The sequence below is a fragment of the Piliocolobus tephrosceles genome, chromosome Y (genome assembly GCF_002776525.5).
Source record: "Piliocolobus tephrosceles isolate RC106 chromosome Y, ASM277652v3, whole genome shotgun sequence".
Taxonomy (NCBI): Eukaryota; Metazoa; Chordata; class Mammalia; order Primates; family Cercopithecidae; genus Piliocolobus; species Piliocolobus tephrosceles.
Window position 1 is genome coordinate 13,262,233 of NC_045456.1, and position 19,007 is coordinate 13,281,239.

Consider the following 19,007-nt stretch of genomic DNA (forward strand, 5'->3'; position numbering starts at 1 on the left):
GGCTAGTTTTTGTATTTTTAGTAGAGACGGGGTTTCACCGTGTTAGCCAGGATGGTCTCGATCTCCTGACCTCGTGATCCGCCCGTCTCGGCCTCCCAAAGTGCTGGGATTACAGGCTTGAGCCACCGCGCCCGGCCCACCATGTAATTCTTAACTGGCAAGTAGATTGCCTCTTTTGTTTTATTTATTTATTTATTTTATTATTTTTTTAAGAGACAGGGCCTCTCTCTGTCCCCCAGGCTGGAGTCCAGTGGTGCAATCATAACTCACTGAAGTATTAAACTCCCAGGTCAAGCAATCCTCCCTCCTCAGCCTCCTGAGTAACTGGGATTACAGATGTGCACCAGCTGTAGTCTACAAATTTAACCTGTACCCAATCCTTGGCTTAATATTAATTTTTAATTTTTAAAAACGTTTTTGTAGAGACAGAGTCTCACTATGTTGCCCAGGCTGGTCTTGAACTCCTGGCTTCAAGCAATCCTCCCGCCTTGGCATCCCAAAGTGTTGGGATTACAGGCATGAACCACAGTGCCCTGCCTGTTCCCTCTTTTGGTATTGCTATTGCAGCCTAGAGTACTGTGTTGAGAAGGATTCAGAAGTTGAACAGGGGCAAATGAGCAGAGAGGGCAGACGGAGAGTTGCCCAAATGGACCATCCACAGCTCTTCTACCTATGTTATAGTCTTACAAAATGCTTCCTTTATGTCCTGCTGATAAAAGTTATAGACTTATTCTTAGAAGCATTTTTCTGCAGGCATAAATTTTCCAACTGAGAGCATTGTTTTTAAGTTAGAGAATTTGAAAGGATTCTAGTAGTACAGCTTCATGTGATATCCATTCTCAAAACCAACAAATGTATTTATTGGTTATTTGCTCACCTCTCTTATTATAGGCAGAAATGGGGCTGGGGAGGAGGAGTGAACAAAAAAGGCCATTCACATCTCTAATACTTGGAAATAACTAGTCGTCATTGGATTTGCTAAAATTATAACTAAATGAATAGAACTATACTAAGATATCTATTTATCTCCATTAAAATAAAAGCTCTTCTAGACCATACACGGTATTTAAAAGTTATTCTCTGTATGTTATTGACTACCAGGTTAGAAAAATAAACACTGAACTCCTAATGATGGAATTTATAAATATATGGAACAGATTCTGTGGTGTTAATATAGAAATTTCAAATAAAACCTGACAAGGTAAATACTGTATCACATATCAAAATGGCTTAAATTGTAGTCCGTGGAATACTAGACTTAAATTTATATGCAGATTGTATTTTATTAGGTTTTTGAAGTTCCCTGGGCGGCCTGTCTTGCCAGGGCATTTGGAAATGGTAGCTATTATAACCAATGAAAAAAAGGCATTAAAAAATTAAAACAACCTAAATTACATGTATTTGTGGTCTGTCGAGTCAAACCCGAAGATAGTCTCAGACTCCTGCAGTGTAATTAAAACATCTTTAAAATTTAGTTACCTATAAAGAATTTATGCCTTTATACGGGTGGCATGTGTTAATACGGGTGTGTTTTCATATTAACTATTGTGATTAAAGTTTCTTAGAAGAAAATATATGGGTTGTGGCACTTGACGTGTCTATATCCTGATCACGCTGGAGTCGTGGTGTTGGGTGCCAAGGCTCCAAACACAGTTGCTGAATGTCACTCTGAATATTGTGGAATGAAACAAGCCAGATCTGTGTTTGCCTTGAAAGGTATCCAGACCTAATATTATACTTTAAAGACATTCTGAAGTATTGACTTCGGAATAAGAGCAAGCATTCTTTAAGTCCTGGGCAAACTCAAAAGGAATTACTGAAATCTCATGTTTCAAGCATACATTTTAATAGTAGTACTCAATGACAAGTCATTAATTCCCTGCAACCTGACTCTTAGGTTCAGGTCTCCGAAGGCTAAAATTAGGGGCATCTGTCTGCTTCCCTTGCTGTTTGATTGGGTATCACTGTATGTAGAAGTACAAAGCTCATCTGTTAAGTTGGACTTACTATTCTCTGCTGGTGTCCATATCCATGCCTAAAGGCTCATATCGAGATTGGTGTAAAATCAGCTGTCCCAACATGAATCGTTCAATTATCAGCTCAAATAAGCCTTACTAAAAACTACCTAACATGAAGGAGGTTGACTGTGGCTCTGTGAAGATGCATCCAAAATGTGTGCATTAAAAATAAAAACAGTAAGAAAAATTAATCACCTTTTTTGCATAAAGTAGGTAAGGAAGTCTCATTCTTTAAGCAACTCATGTTTTATAAATTTGCCTTCCACAAATTTGACCTATACCCAATCCTTGGCTTAATATTAAAACAAAATCTGCCCACTGGTATCCTTGCCTTTTATAAGGACCATTTTGAATTATTTGTATTTCTTTCTTTGGTGGTGGTGGTGGGAGGGTAGTATTGAATGCCAAGTCGTAACACATTTGCTAAAACCTCACAGAATAAGGGCACTATGAAAAAAATCACTTGGGGAAAAGGTAATGAATTAAGGCTGGGAGCAACTTGACTTTGGGTTTGGATAGAAGTTGAAATTGATGTGTTAGTGATAATTGCTGTATCATTGCTCTATTTTTATAAATCCCGGTTTGTAAAAATTTGTTTGATAATGTTATATTTGCCTTCACAGAAGTCATGTGGTCTGGACAGGGTTATATAACATTCCTCAAAAATTCTTCTAAACTCTCAAGGCCTTCTTCTTGGGGTCAGACTCAACTGTACCAATGACAAAAGCCTGAAAGCATGGAAGACTTCTATTGTTTAGCAAAGCTGAGAGAAGACATTGTCTTAACAATCTATACTAGTTGTTAAATTAACTAATTAGTTGATTTACTACATTGGATTTCAGAAGGGTTGTCCAATGAATATCCCGTTTTCCATACTAATTGGAAATATCATTGAATATTTAAGTGTGTACAGTGGGAAGGGACTAAGCAATGATGGGTATACAGCAAGTACTCAATAGATACTATGGTTTTATTATACTCTTTTTTTACTGGTAGAATGTTCTGCTATGCACATCCATTCCAGGCAAAGGGAAGAGACTGCGCCCAGGCCCAGACCCAGAAACAAGCCTGGATCCCTAAAACAGCTTGTTCACGATGGCAGGAGCCCAGCGCAGGAGTGGGGAAAGTAGAGGAAAAGAGGTATGAGTAATACTGACCACTAAAGGAAAGGGACTTACCCATTCAAACTAACAGATGAGAAGGGCTTCATGGGCGAGATGACAACAAATAGTAGCCTTAGCATTCGTTGATATTTAGGACATTACACAACACTTAGTCTAAAACAGGGACCCGCAGTCCAGATGGGAATTCTGACAATAATCACATCATGAGAAGGCTGAGCAAATTGGATTCAGTGTTTTTGGAAAATGTAATCTTAGGGGGAAATATATTCTTGTAGCTGTGTACTACTAAACTGAAAATCTACGGAAGAATTCATTTATGAAATGTGTGGGCATGCTTTTAATTTGCTGGTGGTTTAAATATTTTATTAACTGTATGCGCATGCTTTTAATTTGGTTGTGGTATAAGTGTTACAAATTAAGCTTTTTTAAAAATCAGTCTAAACTCCAAACTTGAAAAACTTAAAAGTTTTTTATTTTATTTAACAAGCACCGGTACAACACATCATGAGCCAGGTGCTCCTCCTAGGGCTTGCACATATCTCCTCCTCTAATCATCTTGACAGGCCCATGAGGAAACTAAGGCACAGAGGTTAAGAACTTGTTGAAGGTCTCAGAGCTAGGATTTCAAACCAGGCAGACTGGCACCAGGTTCTGTGTACTTAACCATTATGCTCCTTAAATTAGAATATCTACGAGTCAAAATGCTGTTAAATTTTCTTCAGATTATTGTGGATTCTGTCAAGCTAAGCTTTCTGGCCATAAGTGAAAGTGCTCTTAGCATCTTGTACAGAAAGAATTCTTTCTAGAGGTGCATGGAGTAGCATCTATTTCAGACTTACACAAAAGGTTTGGAACAAATGTTAGTGTTTAACAGAAGCAGATGTTTATCAGTGGCCCAGACAATGTTATTTTGATTTTTACCTTCTAGACTGGTGGCGTGGCAAACAACAGTTATGGGTCAAATTTCACTCACCACTTGTTTTGGTAAATAAAATTTCATTGAATACAGTCCTGCCCACTCATTTACATATTATCTATGGCTGCTATCATGCTAAAACAGCAGCAGAATTGAGTCATTGTGTCCAAGAACATATGGCCAATAAAGCCTAAAATATTTACTACATGATCTTTTATAGCAAGTTTGCCACCCCCTGTTCTAGACCAGCGAGGTAGCCACCAGCCAGATGTAGCTCCCAAGTGTTTGAAATGGGGCTGGTTTTGAGTTGAGATGTGTCATAAGGGTAAAACATATCAGATTCCAAAGACTTAGTAAAAAGAAAGAAAAAAAGAATGTAAAATACCTCATCAGTTTTCAAATATTGATTGCAGGTGGAAATGACAATTTTATTAAAATTAACTTTACTTGGTTCTACTTTGTTAATGTGACTACTAGAAAATTTTGAAATGTGACTCACATTTGTGGCTCACATTAGGTTTCTATTGACACTGCTGATCTACAGCCTGGAATTTGGAGGATATGTGACCTCTAGAAAAAGCAGAAAGAGGAAAGATGGGGGAAGAGAGAAAACAACCTCTTGTGTTTTCAAATGTCTTTCTAAAGTAATACAATCTTTTCTGATTGGCTCTTCCTCATAGGAAGGCATACTCAAAAATGGGTTAGGTGGTCTATGGAAATGATCGTAGATGAGTTCTCCCAGAAGCAGACTCTGAGAATTTGAATTGGGAGGTGATCCAGGAAGCACCTGGAGAGAGAGGGGATGCAAACAGGAAAGAGAACGAAGAGGAAAGAGGGTTAATGAGCAGGTTGTTGCTGTGGACCCATGTGCTGCCTCCCAATGGCACCCTGTGGGAGATTTTGTAGACAGAGGCTCAGAGTGGTTCCACCAAGGAGGTGAAAAAGCTGGGCAGTGTATCCACCAATTGCCAGTAATTGCCACTTGAGGGCTGCTCCTAGGGGCATCAGCTTCTTCTTACTCTCCCCAGCACCTGCCTTGCCTGAAGCCAGGTAAGACCCTGGGGTGAAAAGGCACAGGTACTTGCAGGAAAAAGCCATGAGCAAGCTGGAGAATGGTACCTGCCAGAGGCACAGGGTTGGGCCCTTCTAGTGTCTGGAACTGTGTCAAAACTAAATGTTCCATCTTATAATTCATAATTTCAACAAACATTCATGTAGTTCTCTGATGAGTGTGTTCATTTTCTCACTCGATCTTAACAATTGTATAGATAGGTAGATTTATCATTATCCATACATTATGGATGGGAAAACTGAGCCCAAGACACTTCCGGTCATTTGCCCAAGAGAGTCCAGCTGGGATGGTAGCCCCAGTCTTCTCCCTCTGCATATGTGGTCACTCATGCCTGACTCCTTGAATTTCTACAAAACTTGGCTTGATTAAGGAGATGTCAATGTATTGATGTTTTCAAGGTGATAACAGGAAACTAAAACCAATTTTTCTTGTGGTCTGTAGAATTTTTTTAGATATCCATAGGGCAGTGTAGAAACTGGTATCTACTTAATCCCATGACTTTTATATGGAAAAGTATGATCTCTGTTTTGCACAAATCACAATCAAAATCAAGAGGTTATGGAGCCTGCTGATCACTACCACACAGGATGTTAGTGATAGAGTTAATTTCCAGAAAATCTTCAGAGAAGTCCCTGTAGTGGAACCTTATGGGTGCCTGGCTCATTAAGGACTGGATTTTGTTACCTTCCCATTACCCAGGTTCCCTTCAAAAGTGTTGTCAGCCCCTTTGGTACCACTTGGAAACAAGTCTCTCTCCCAGCTTAATTTCCCTTTATTATGCTTCTAACTGACTCGGTAATTCTTTGCAGACTTCAGTAACACTTGTACTATTTAAATTTGAATAACCCCAGAGGATCTGGATAGGTCAATGTGTTTAAACCACAGGCTTTAGTCTATGTATTAACTGATTAAAAACAGATTTGATGCATGATGTATACTTAATAAAGGGAGGGGGAAGCAAGCAGATGTTTGTAAAATCTCAATGTGTTGGATTGCATTTCTTTGACCCTCTTTTGCTGACTAGCTTTAGAAAAGTCATACTTATGACAATTGAATTGTAAACAGTTAGATGATGTATTTCCCTAGAAATTTCCTGCTGTGAAGGGTCAGCCAAAAAGAAAAGTATCCCCTAGTATTAACATACCAAAAAAGTTGACAAATATACCTTATAATAGGTATGTCTATATCAAGGACATTGAAGAATGGGATGCTTCAAAATCATCCTCTAGTCTCTGACCATAAAGTGATTAGCAGTTGCAATTCATTTAATCGAAACAGTAAAAAAAACTTTGGCTTTTGTTGTTATTGTTGTTAAAAGCAAGTTTTTCTTTGATGCAAGCATAAGATCAAGTTGTACATAGATCACTATGTCTAGTTCATTCTCTGACTCTTCAGCCTCTTGTATCCCATTCTTTAAGTGAAAAAGTTATTTTTCTCCTTTAAAATTGTCACATTTGAAATGTTTTGAGTATTTCCAAGACAGAATTGAAGGTTTCTTGTTGGTTTTCCAGTCCAGATGAAACGTGCACAAAGCCTTCCTCTGAATTTTGAACACATGAGAATTACAGAGAAAATATTTTAAAATGTATTTTAATGAATACATAACCAAGTGTAAACATATGTGAAAAGCCTCCAAGGACCGGAAATGAAAGAAAGTGTAAAGTGGTGAGGGAAGACTGACACTGGGCTACTCCCAAGAAGTGGAGATGACATGGGGCAATGGTGACTTCAGTAGACACATAGGGAAGTGAACATCACATGTGGCAAGAGCCTTGTACACCTGGAGGCCAAGACCCCCCCATGCATACACTGGACTCAAAGGGAACCTGACATCTTATCTGGAATTGAAGTCAGACACAGAACCCTCATGGAAGGAAGCAGAGGCACTGAGTCAAAGTAGGATCTGTGCCTCTGTTGCACACGAGTGTCTTGTGGGAGCGTCCTCTTTGGGAAAAGAACCTCACGCCCTAACCTCAGAATATGCTTCTCATCTGGCTGGACTATGTCAATCCCCAAATCACAGCACAGGGAGCAAAGTTTACATTGTATGAGCTGTCAGACAAAAATTACAAGACAAAGATAAAATCAGATCCTTGAGAAATATTCAACAAGCACAGGGAAATACAGAATTGCCGTTTCTCAAAAGAGCTTAAGAATAAGTAAGTTTAGTTGTCTTGAGATTATGGAGAAGAGAATTGTGTTTTTGTAATGGGAACAGAAAGAAATTCAATAAGAAAAGGGAGATGTGATAAAGAACCTACTAGAAATGCAAATGCATTCGTTAAAAAATTTTAAAAACAGTCAACACCAGATTAATAAGTTTAACTTGTTTTAAAAATAACCAGAAAGTTCTGCTTTTGACATATGCATTTTAAGCCTTAGATAAAAGTGGTTCTTTTCCTTAATACACTTTTCTCAATAAAAAATTTAGGGAAGTAGAATGAGCTAAAATTTTCATAAATAAATTTTACAGCATAATGAAATATTGACACCTTTATGAACTTGTTAGTTTTCAAAATCCCTCAAACTCTTTCTAAATCCTCTTTCTCGGATGACATTATAAATTTGAGGTCTGTTTTCTTTTCCATGAAATTTCCTGTTGTTCCATATCTTTGCCATACTTGTGGAACTGTCTATATGCTAAAACACAGTTTCCCTGATCTTTTGCCCTCTCAACCTCTCTGATGTTGGCATATGACATTGTTCTATTCCCTGCCCATGGAAGATTCTTCTTTCCAAGAAGTTTCCACTGTTGTGCAACAAAAAATCCCTGGACATCCTTTAAGCCTCAGCTGCAAGACTTGGCCCTCTTGGAAACCTTTAACCAGCAGCCATCAACTCTTCCCCTTCTCTTGTTTGTAGCATCTTTCTTCCAGTTTGTACAGCCATTTGTTTCCTTGTGGACAGGGAGTAGATATCAATATTTTTATTTTATTTCCCCACTGTCTCTTTCAGAGTCTGGCATATTACAGAAGCTTAATAAGTACTTGTTGTGTGAACACATAAGTAAATGAATGAATGGTGTAAATCAAGCTTGTCCAACACACGGCCAGCAAGGCCACCTGCGGCCCAGAAGTGCTTTGAATGCAGCCCAACACAAATTCATAAACTTTCTTAAAACATTATGAGATTGTTTTGTGATTTTTTTTTTTTTTTTTTTAGCTCATCAGCTGTCATTAGTGTTAGTTATTTTATGTGTGGCCCAAGACAATTCTTCTTCCAGCGTGGTCCAGGGAAGCCAAAAGATTGGACACCCCTGGCAATCAAGAGCATGTGAATGAGAAGGAACAGAAATCTTAGTGTGTCTTACCCAGAATAGAGAGTTATTGTGTTTGAAAATAGGATTAAATAGTCAATCCAGAGAACTTTAAGTTTGATGCTCTAAAGGAATAGGGAATAATTCTAGAGTCTTATGCAGGATAATGAGTGGTAAATATAGTGTTCAAAGAAATTTGATCTGGCATTCATGGACAAAGAATAGAAGTGTGAACAATAAAATGTACAATGGTGTGTTGGTATCCATAAGGGATTAATTTCAGGGTCTCTCATAGATACTAAAATCATGGATGCTCAAATCCCTAATGTAAAATGGCCTGTTATTTGTATATAACCCAATCACATCCTCCTGCATACTTTAAGTCATCTCTAGATAGCGTATATTACCTAATACAATGTAAATACTATGCAAATAGTTGTTCTATTGTTTAGGGAATAATGACAAGAAAAAAGTCTGTACATGTTCAGTACAGATGCAGTTATCCATTTTTTTTCCAAATATTTTTGATCTGCAACTGGTTGAATCCAGGTATGTGGAACCCAGTGGATATGGAGAGTCAACTCCACCACAACTGACCAAATGTGTGTGTGACGAGGACTTATCATAAATGTCTATAAATGACCTTACTGTCAGCAAGAGCTAAACAATTCAAACCTTCCTCCAAGGGATTAGCCTCAGCCTGCCCATAAAAGGATAAATCTGAAAAATCCAATGGTAGTTGATTTGATGTGGAAATATATTCCTTATATTATTGCCAGCTCTGATTTAAATAAAGGGATAGAAATCCAATTACCTCCTTTCTCCCTAGGTCATGACCTAGAGAAAACCTATAACTAATTATTCTGTTAAATATCCCTGAGTTAGTGCAAGAAGCAGGAACAAAAAGAATAAAGTCTGAGCGTGTCTAAAAGGTTCTTTTAAATGCAACTTTTGAAAATCCAATTTAAATCTATAAATACTTGAAATTATGTTGATTTCACTAAGGTTTCTGAAAAATGTATCAGTTTTTCCTGAGTATGAGTAATTTTGTGTATCAAGTATGAAAGTATGCAGAATAATATTTTTCCTTTTTTTTTTTTTTTTTTTTTTTTTTTGAACAGCAAAACTTAGAGAGTAACCTCACCAACCTTATTAAGAGGAACACAGAACTGGAGACCCTTTTGGCTAAACTCATCCAAACCTGTCAACATGTTGAGGTGAGTATCTCTGTATTTCTGTATGGTATGTTTCGTATGGAAACTGCCAGATCAAGGTTTTGACATCCTCATGCTTTATAATTTTAAAACAAGAATCTTTCTTAAAATTAAATATTTTGCAAAAGCCAAAATAAAAGATGGATGAAATTAAAAGGAATCAGAACTTCAGAGAATCTCTCCCATCCAGGGCTGCCTCCCATTCCCATTATAGCTCTCCCTGATCTAGCATTACATAGCAGTCCTAATGTTGTAGATTTTAATTGTCCTTACAAAGAACAGTCAAAAAAGGTATTGTAATCGTGTACTAGGGCTGCCATAACAAATTACCACAAACTGGGAAAGCATAAAACAAGAGTAATTTATTCTATCAGTTTTGGAGGCTAGAAGTCTGAAATCAAGATTTTGGCAGGGCCATGCTCCCTCCAAATGTTCTAGGGGAGGATCCTTCCTGGCCTCGTCCCATTTTCTGGTAGTTGCAGGCAATTCTTGGAGTTCCTTGGTTTGCAGCTACAGCACTCTCAACTCTGCCTCTGTTGTCACATTCTCCTGCTGTGTCTCTGAATTTGCGTCCAAATTTCCGTATTGTTATAAAGAGCCCACCCTACTCCAGCCTTACCTCACTTTAACTTGATTACACCTGCGAAGACTATTTTCAGGTCAGGCATGGTGGTTCACACCCTGTAATCCCAGCACTTTGGGAGGCTAAGGCAGGAGGATCGCTTGAGCTCAGGAGGCCAGCCTGGGCAACATGGCGAAAACCCATCTCTACTAAAAAATACAAAAAAATTAGCCAGGCGTGGGAGCACGCACCTGTGGTCCCAGCTACTTGGGAGGCTGAGGTGGGAGGATAACCCAAGTCTGGGAAATCGAGGATGCAGTGAGCTGAGATTGCAGTACTGCACTCCAGCCTAGGTGACAGAGTGAGACCTTGTCTCAAAAAAGAAAAAAAAACAAAGAGTCTATTTTCAAATAAGGTCCCATTTACAGGTACCAGGGGTTAGGACTTGAACATATCTTTTTTTACAGACACAATTTAACCCACTGCAGGTGTATATTAATGCATCTTAGTTGTCAGATGTGTTTCCATGAAATAAACCACAATTGCAACAATAGCAGAACCTGCAATGACTCTACACTGCATAAGGAAAAAATAGATGCCACTTCCTTTATGTATGTGATTTTCAAAGTCCTCTTCCATCTTCTCCCAAACTGTCTTTTTTACCACTCCACCCCATGAACTGAAACTAAACAATTGCCATTCACTACACTTTTAAGCCTTCTGGCCCTTAACCAAGCAGTTCCCTCTGCCTGGTAGGCCAATCCCTCCAACCCATGTCTATTTGTCAGAATGCTTCCTGTGTACCCTCCAAGTCCTAAGTCAAGGGGCACTTCAGTTGTGAATGTTTCTGTGGTTCCCGGGACCAGAGTCATCGCCCCTTTCTCTGAATCACATAACATTTTATGATATCGTATATGTGATTCAGAGAAAGGAGAGATGTCCCCACCCCAATCTCATGTCGAATTGTAATCCCCAGTGCTAGAGGTGGGGCTTGGTGGGAGGTGTTTGGGTCATGGGGGCAGATCCCTCATGGCTTGGTGCTGACTCCATGATGAGTGAGATCTCACAAGATCTGGTTGTTTAAAAGTGTGTGACACTCCCCCCCCCCCCCCCCACCCCACACTCTCTCTTGCTCCTAAATTCGCCATTTGACGTGCCAGCTCTGGCTGTGCCTTCTACCATGTATAAAAGCTTCCTGAGGCCTCATCAGAAGCTGAGCATATACCTGGTGCCCTGCTTCCTGTACAGCACCCTGTAGCACCCGTGAACCAATTAAACCACTTTTCTTTGTAAATTACCCAGTCTCAGGTATTTCTTTACAGCAATGCAAGAATAGTAATAATCTTCTCATGGCTTTATCATTCTTTCATGTACCAGTTCTGTTTTTCCAACCAGAATGTGAAGTCTTAGAGGATGGGAATCAAATCTAATTCGTCTTTGTATCTCATAGACTCTAATGCATTGATTTTCACACAGTAGGAGCTCAGTGAATTTGTTTTAGATGAATTTGCTTGATGACTCTCCAAATGGCAAATTTTGAACACTATTTGAATGCTTGCAAGTTCAGCTCCCCCAAAATATCTAAAGTTGGAGAAGCAAATTATTTTGAGCATGCATTTAAAATTTTTGACAGTAACTCCATTTTTGCAATAAGAATTTCTTGAAGTCCCTTTGATCGTCTAAGCAGTAATTATAAGTTTATAGCCTCCTATGTGCCTATAACTGTCAGTAGATGCACAATGTAGCAAATAATAATAAAGATTACAATATGTTAGAGAACAATGTACACACATATAACAACATATTTAAAGAACAGTAGAGTAGCCAATCAGGTGCCAAGCTAGTAGAATATTGCATTTATGGATTCTAAGATTAGCAGTTTTTTTTTACAGACTAATATCGCTGAAATTGAGCTGCAACTTAAATGAATGGTGAGACAGTTTAATGGGCAACATTTGTTTGTTCCTACTGGCATACAAAATATAGATGAGACAGTTGCTGGTATCTTAGATTAGATGGAGTATAGTTTGAGAAGGGGGGATTAAAAGAGAAAAAAAATGTGAGTACAATTTTTCTGAAACTTTATGGAAGAATCAGGACTTGAGCCAGTTACTATAGATTTCACAACTATTATTCTTCAGTACCCTAGGTATTGAGGTGTCAGCTTATTTATTCAACATAATGGTGTTTGTTGGTGATACATTTCTCAGCATAGCAGAAATTAGCAAAGATTGCTTTCAGAAAGATCCTATCAGTGTAAAAGCCTGTCTACTGTGCAAACACTGGTGCTTTGGTGGAAGGCTTAAAATACTTTGTGTTTGTAAAGTCTGCGCTTTTACTTACAAGTGCTCCCCTTGTGATCAGAAATATAAAACTGGTTACTAAGAGAAACACATGAGTTAGCAACTTTTTCCAACTCCAAATTTGTTGTGTTTTCCAAAGATAATATCCAGGGAGATAGAAATTAGGGATGTTCTCATCTCCTACCTAAGCCATCTACTCCAGCTGTTCATCATTTGAGGTGCTGATGGAGGTTATGATAGGTGGAAGAGGGCAAGGCATACAAAAGGAAAGAAAAGGAGGAATTAGAGCAAAACACAGGTGAGAGAGCAGATTAGGACTGTTCAGTGAGCTCATTGGTTCACTTAGTAGACCCTCTTGCTTTAAAAGCTACATGATTGTCAGGGTAGAATCAGTTTTTCATCATGTTGAGATGAAGTTCAGAGTGTGAAGGCAGCAGCAGTGGCAGCAGTGTGTTGCAGAATCCACACCTTTTGAACCCTCTGCTTAGACTGGATTCTCTTTTGGCAAACATCTTGCCAGGGAACATGTTGAGCCTTGTTGATTAAACAACATTGGAAATAATAGTGAACAAGCATAATGTTTTCATTATTATAGGGTAAAGTGAATATGTATTATATGAATAAATGGATGAACAAAATGGAATAATCTGTGTGCCATATTTTATTTTTATGATGTGATCACATTTGATGTTTAGGACAATAAGAAAGAATTATTTCTCTTCAGTAAAAAGAAAAATTACCTGGGCTTTATGGTAAATCTTATAAATGCTTTATGGATTGGGTGATTATTTCATTCAATTTCAGCTAGTTACTCCTTAAAGCATTAATGTCTGGTTTCCATTATGACCTGTTGTGATTTCAGAACAAATGCATTGCTCCTAATGCAATATTATTATGGCTTGAATTTACAAGACGTTATTCATCCTAACATGTTGTAAAATTACATTCTAAGATGTTCAGTAATTTCAAATGATAGATAAATTGAAGAAATTTACAAGGAGATTTTAGTTTTATTTTAATAGATCAGATATGATTTTAGTTGCAATACAGGCTTTTCAAATAAAGCTATTACCGAATTGACTGTAGCAGAGTTGCAGATAGACACATACATGCCATTAGAGGTAATTCTAAACAAGAAGTAAAGAATATTCATTTTTTTCTTTGTTGTTTTTGTATAAATCCTTTGGAATGGAAACACATGTTTATGGGTGAGTAAGTCTGGTATTTGGGAAATTTATTATAGATAAAAATTAAAGAAAATTATGAGTAGAAAAATAATGATACTTACAGTACTTATTTTTACATTTGTTTTTATTCCTAATTATTAGTATTCTGAAAGTATAATTTTCAAAACTTGAACACCCATTTCTCATATAATGATTGAATCAGTCCACGTCAAAGATTTATTTAACTTCTTAATGAAGGAACCAGCAAGATGATAAAGCTGCTTCCAAGGAGGATACCAGAAACGGATATATATAAATATGGGAAAGGGGGTAGCAGGGGGAAAAGAATGCCAGACTAGCATAGCTAATTTGGATACAAAACTGGTTAGTGACCTACAGGGCAATAAGGCTAAAACATTTGGACAAAATAAGTTGCATATTATTGGGTTTCTCTAAGTTAACATCTAACTTTGCAGAGTCTAAGCCCTAACCACTAGTAAATAGAAAGTCAGACTCTGTTACATCCCAGTCTGGAGAGTCAGATGACCCTGACTTAGGCTGACTTCATGGAATATGCTCTCGTGGGACTTTGGCAGGGCTCACAGTCTTCTCTTTCTCTTTTTTCCAAGTTTTCGATAATTTCGCTTAACATGACTTTTTGTTCTAGAGACTTGATCTAGGAACGGTGTTTGCTAAACAAATATTTCTGGGAGGGGGTGTACATTTTTGCCTGTGGACAGTTACGTTAATTTGTTACAGTGTCTTGCTAGTTTGTTCATTTCGGTAGTGCGGATGGAGTACCCACTCTGTTAGGAGCCAAAGGACCCTGCCCACAGGAAGTTTACTATCTTCACTAAGACAGAAGAGCACTTATAACACAAAATAAAGTAGAAAGTCATAATTACCATAAAGAAGGTGTGGATTATCTACTTCAAAATTTCAGAGAAGCCAGAAATTGCTTCTAGCTGGGGACTGGGGAAGGTAGCGCAAGATCTGAGCCTGCCTTCAAGGGTAGGTAACATTTGAGTTTACGGAATCAGGGAGACAGCACTGCTTGCCAGGCAAATAAAGGCATGGGGATAGAAAGACAAAGAGTGTATGTACACAAAGCAAGTAGTTCATTCTGGAGAAATGGAAAGCGTGGAAGAAGGAAGGATCCGGAGGAACCAGTTTGGGAGAGATGAGAGCTGGAAAGGCTTTCATGTTGCATCTGAATTTGAACTTTGGTTTTGAAGGTTTAGTGAGGGTTCAAGGAACACATAGACCTGTGTGAGTTTCACAGTGACAATTGGCATTTCTAACTCTTTTCAGGAAATGATACTTTTGGTTATTGAGAAAATAATATGGATATTGTCTTGCAAAACAATCGCATGTCCAAGGGAAACCTTCACAGCACTAGGAAACTCCAAAAAGGCCATGGAGTTTGTTAGGCACTAGAATGCTATTCTTTTAAATCAGTGCAGTGGAAAAGAATTTCCTGGTTCACATCCTTGGTTCCTAGATGGTACTTCTTCCTTTTCCTTTTCCTGAAGGTGTCCTTGTATTTGGGCATGAGCATTCCCCGGGAAAATAATTCCCATGCCAGCTGGAGCTAAAAAAACTCACAACACAGAGGCACCTCCTAATTGTTGTAAATTAAATCAATGAATTCCTTCCCACGACCCATGAGGAAGTGCCACATCCTTATAAGTCCACATCTCCTCCCAGGGATTTACCTCTGCTTTTCTTAAGAATGGAAAACAGTTTGAAGGTTCCCCTTCAGCCACCCAACTCTCCCCGCCCCTGCCACATTGTTTTCATAACTTGTTTTTTAAATGAAGGTAAAGCAAATGAATGGCTTTTTGATTGTAAGTGCCAAATATTTTTAAAACGGTGGAGAACAGAGAATGGCATGCGGTGGCTCATGCCTGTAATCCCAGCATACTTTGGGAGGCCAAGGCAGGAGGATCACTTGAGCCCAAGGATTCAATAACAGCCTGGGCAATATAGTGAGACCTCGTCTCTACAAAAAAAATGTAAAAAACTAGATAGGTGTGGTGGTGTGCACCTGTAATCCCAGTAACAAAGGAGGCCAAGACTGGAGGATTGCTTGAGCCTGGGAGGTCGAGGCTACAGTGACCTATGGAGTGCAGCTGCACTCCAGCCTGAGCGACAGAGTGAGACCCTGTCTCTTGCACGCACACACACACACACACACACACACACACACAAGCAGAGTATGAAGGCCAAGACGGTGTGGGATTCAGGAGGCAGAGACATTGAAAGAGCAACTTCAGGTAGACTCCTAAGAAATGTTTGTCTAGGACTGTAAAAACTAATGGATTTTCAACCACTCTGTTTTTGTCTTCTTCAGGAGAGAAATAAGGTAGAATGGATGAGTTTGTAGTTATACTAGACAAGTTTGGAGTTAATCATATATGGAGTGAAAGACAAGCTTATGAGAAATGATCAAAATTTGGGTCACCCACAGAACTTCACTTTTGTAGGTCAGATAAGGACTATATCTTTTCATCACATTCCTCTTCCCATTTACTTTGAAAAATCAGAAGACATAGTTTATTAGCTAAGCAAACACTTAGAATCACCAATGTGTACCAAATTTTCTGCACGTTCTGATAATCAAGTTCTTTTACAGCAAATACAACACCTTGACACTTAATAGATGTGCATTTTGCGAATGATAGGTGACTGTGACTCTAAAGATGATGGCCAAGAAAAACTGGGAAAGAGTGGCTGGGAAAGGGTGGCCAATTGCCATAATGGTTTCAAGAAGATAAAGGCTCAGCAGTCCTTACCATTCTTGCCCAAGGTCATCCTTGAAGGGCATTATCTAATCCAACATCCCTTCAAAGTTCCAGCATTGGCCTCTTTGGTTTATCTTGCCTTGTTTGTAATCACTTCTTAAAATTCTTTTTCCATTATTTTTCTCACTAAGTTTTTAATCTATTTTTGTTGTTGTTTTATTTTAATGGAAAGTTTTCTCTCGTACAGCTTTCTCTGAGTTTCTCCAGTGCTAGTTGTCATGTAAAGTGACAAGTTTCTTGTGGAGGAATTAAGGCTGTTTAATTAGATTTCTGCTCAGATGATGAGTTCTGTAAATTGAAAGGGATGAGAGTGAGGTGTTACTTGGGCGATATGTAGCTTGTAAGAAATTGTAAGAAATCACTTGGCAAAACAGATGGGAGTCGGTAGAAGACTTTTCCAGTAATTCATCAAGCCCTAAAAACATTCATTTGTAAACTTTGAAATAATGAAAAATCATTGGGTTAAAAAGAAAGATGAACCATTTGTTTAATTTTGTTGTGCAGTTTTGTAATGCCAAAGCATTCTCTCTCCATAGAAAACTTGGCAATGGCTTCATCCGGAGTCATTGGATGAAGACCAGCATGCAAACACCAAACGAGCTATTTGTGTCTTGTGAACGTGTGTCTGATTTTGGATGAAGTATATCCTGCTGAGGGCCGACATGAATGTCCAAAGTTATAATCCATTGTCACTTGCAGATGAGGATCAGATTCCCACCCAATCTGACCCCCTGTGAGAATGCTTTTAAGGTATAATTAGAGTCAGATTCTGGGCCTCATTAAACCACATCATACAACCCACAGTCAGCTCTTGCTCTCCATGTAATCAGCTCTAGAATTATGATAATGTGATAGTGCAAATATGGTGGCTTTCAGAAACTGGATTATCATGAGCCACTATAATAATGGTTGATTTCCCAGGTTCAGGTCTTAGGATTCCCATGACAAAGGAGAAAAGAACTGTTGGTCTGCAGAGAAATTTATCATCTCTGGAGAAGATTTTTTTTTTACTATTGCATATGAATAATGGCTATGTATCCAGTTTACTCTACCAAGTTTACTAAAATTGACAACTCATGAAGCAAATTTAATTTTTCTTGGTAGAGGTTAAATTTAATTATTAAAGTATCTAACATATATTTGAATGTCTCCCTTTGGATTCAGTGCCCTTGACTTAGAAAAAATTGATTCATAACAGGCATTGGATCCTGTTTCTTTCTTGGGTATATTCATGAGGAATAATGAGAAGATATCAGCAAAAATCTTTGAGTATTTTGGAATGAGATTAATCTTATGAATAAATGAATATAAGGCTTAGTAAGCTGGTATTACTTTTAGAATGACATTCCCAAGTTTCAGTTTTGAAACTTTATACAAAACATTATCCAAACCTTTCATCATCTGCTAATCTTTCTAGTTTGGGTAGTATGACCTATTGCATCATATACATAATCCTACTTAGTGGCTCAGATTGGAGTATGAACACTTGTACGTGCCTCTGAAAACAAACCCTCTAATATTTGAATTTGATAGTGCAGATTTCCAAGGTTAATACTTACATGTGAAGTAATAGGCCTAAATTGGAGGCCCAAAGGCTGAGCATTAGGAAGTTAGAGAGAAAGTGTGTTTTGTTTTTTCTGATATATCTTATTGTGCTCCCTCCACACAATACAAGAATTGCTTATCCTGTCTCCCTTACAGTATTCCACACACACAACCTTCTTTGCCTGGAAATATTTACATGCATGATTGACTAGAGCAGCAGAAATGTTTCTGGCATGATATAAAGAATAATAGGAACAGGTTGTGATACATTTTTTAAAATAGCCATTGTTGGCCAGGCACAGTGGCTCACTCACGCCTGTAATCCCAGCACTTTGGGGGCCAAGGTGGGTGTATCACCTGAGGTCAGGAGTTTGAGACCAGCCTGGCCAACATGGTAAAACCCCATCTCCTATTTAAAATACAAAAATTAGCTGGGTGTGGTGGTGGGCACCTGTAATCCCAGCTACTCGAGAGACTGGGGCAGGAAATCACTTGAACCTGGGAGGCAGAGGTTGTAGTGAGCTGAGATCGCGCCATTGTGCTCCAGCCTGGGCAACAGAGCCAGACTCTGTCTCAAATAAAATAAAATAAAATAAAATAAAATAAAATAAAATAGCCATTGTTAGTTCTAACTCAACTTTTACATGAGATGGTTTTCGCTGGATGGTTTCAGATGAAAGAGTCAGAGGGGAATGGAATGATTCCAGGTGAGAAGGTGACTCTCAGGTAAAAGCTTTGGTTCCCTTATTGCTCCCATTCATGCCATTCAGAAACAAGAATAATCCTAGCAATCAATCCATCATTTTGTTACTGAACCAACCTTTTACTTCTGGGTCTAATATCTAGTTTAAATTATTTTTCTCAATAAATGAACATAAAATTGTCTTCTAATGACAATCAAGCTGAAATTATCTCTGTGTATAAAATAATTAGAGATTATGAAAGAAGCTGGACATATCAATTTTTACCTGATTCCATTGACTTCTATTTTTAACTTGCTAAATTAAATGTTGTAGGAAAAACTGAA

At 38.3% G+C, this 19,007-nt stretch overlaps 1 protein-coding gene across 2 annotated transcripts in view; it reads left to right on the forward strand.

Moving 5' to 3' along the window:
- Nucleotides 1-19,007, forward strand: part of MID1 (midline 1) — a 234,464-nt gene that overhangs the window by 152,827 nt on the left and 62,630 nt on the right. For both annotated transcript variants that reach the window (XR_002728299.1, XM_026449811.1), the window contains one exon: nucleotides 9,508-9,603. Coding sequence is in view for 1 of the 2 variants with exons in the window: in XM_026449811.1 (XP_026305596.1) it covers nucleotides 9,508-9,603 (96 nt within the window). In the remaining variant the exon portion in view is untranslated. The remainder of the gene's footprint in view (nucleotides 1-9,507; nucleotides 9,604-19,007) is intronic.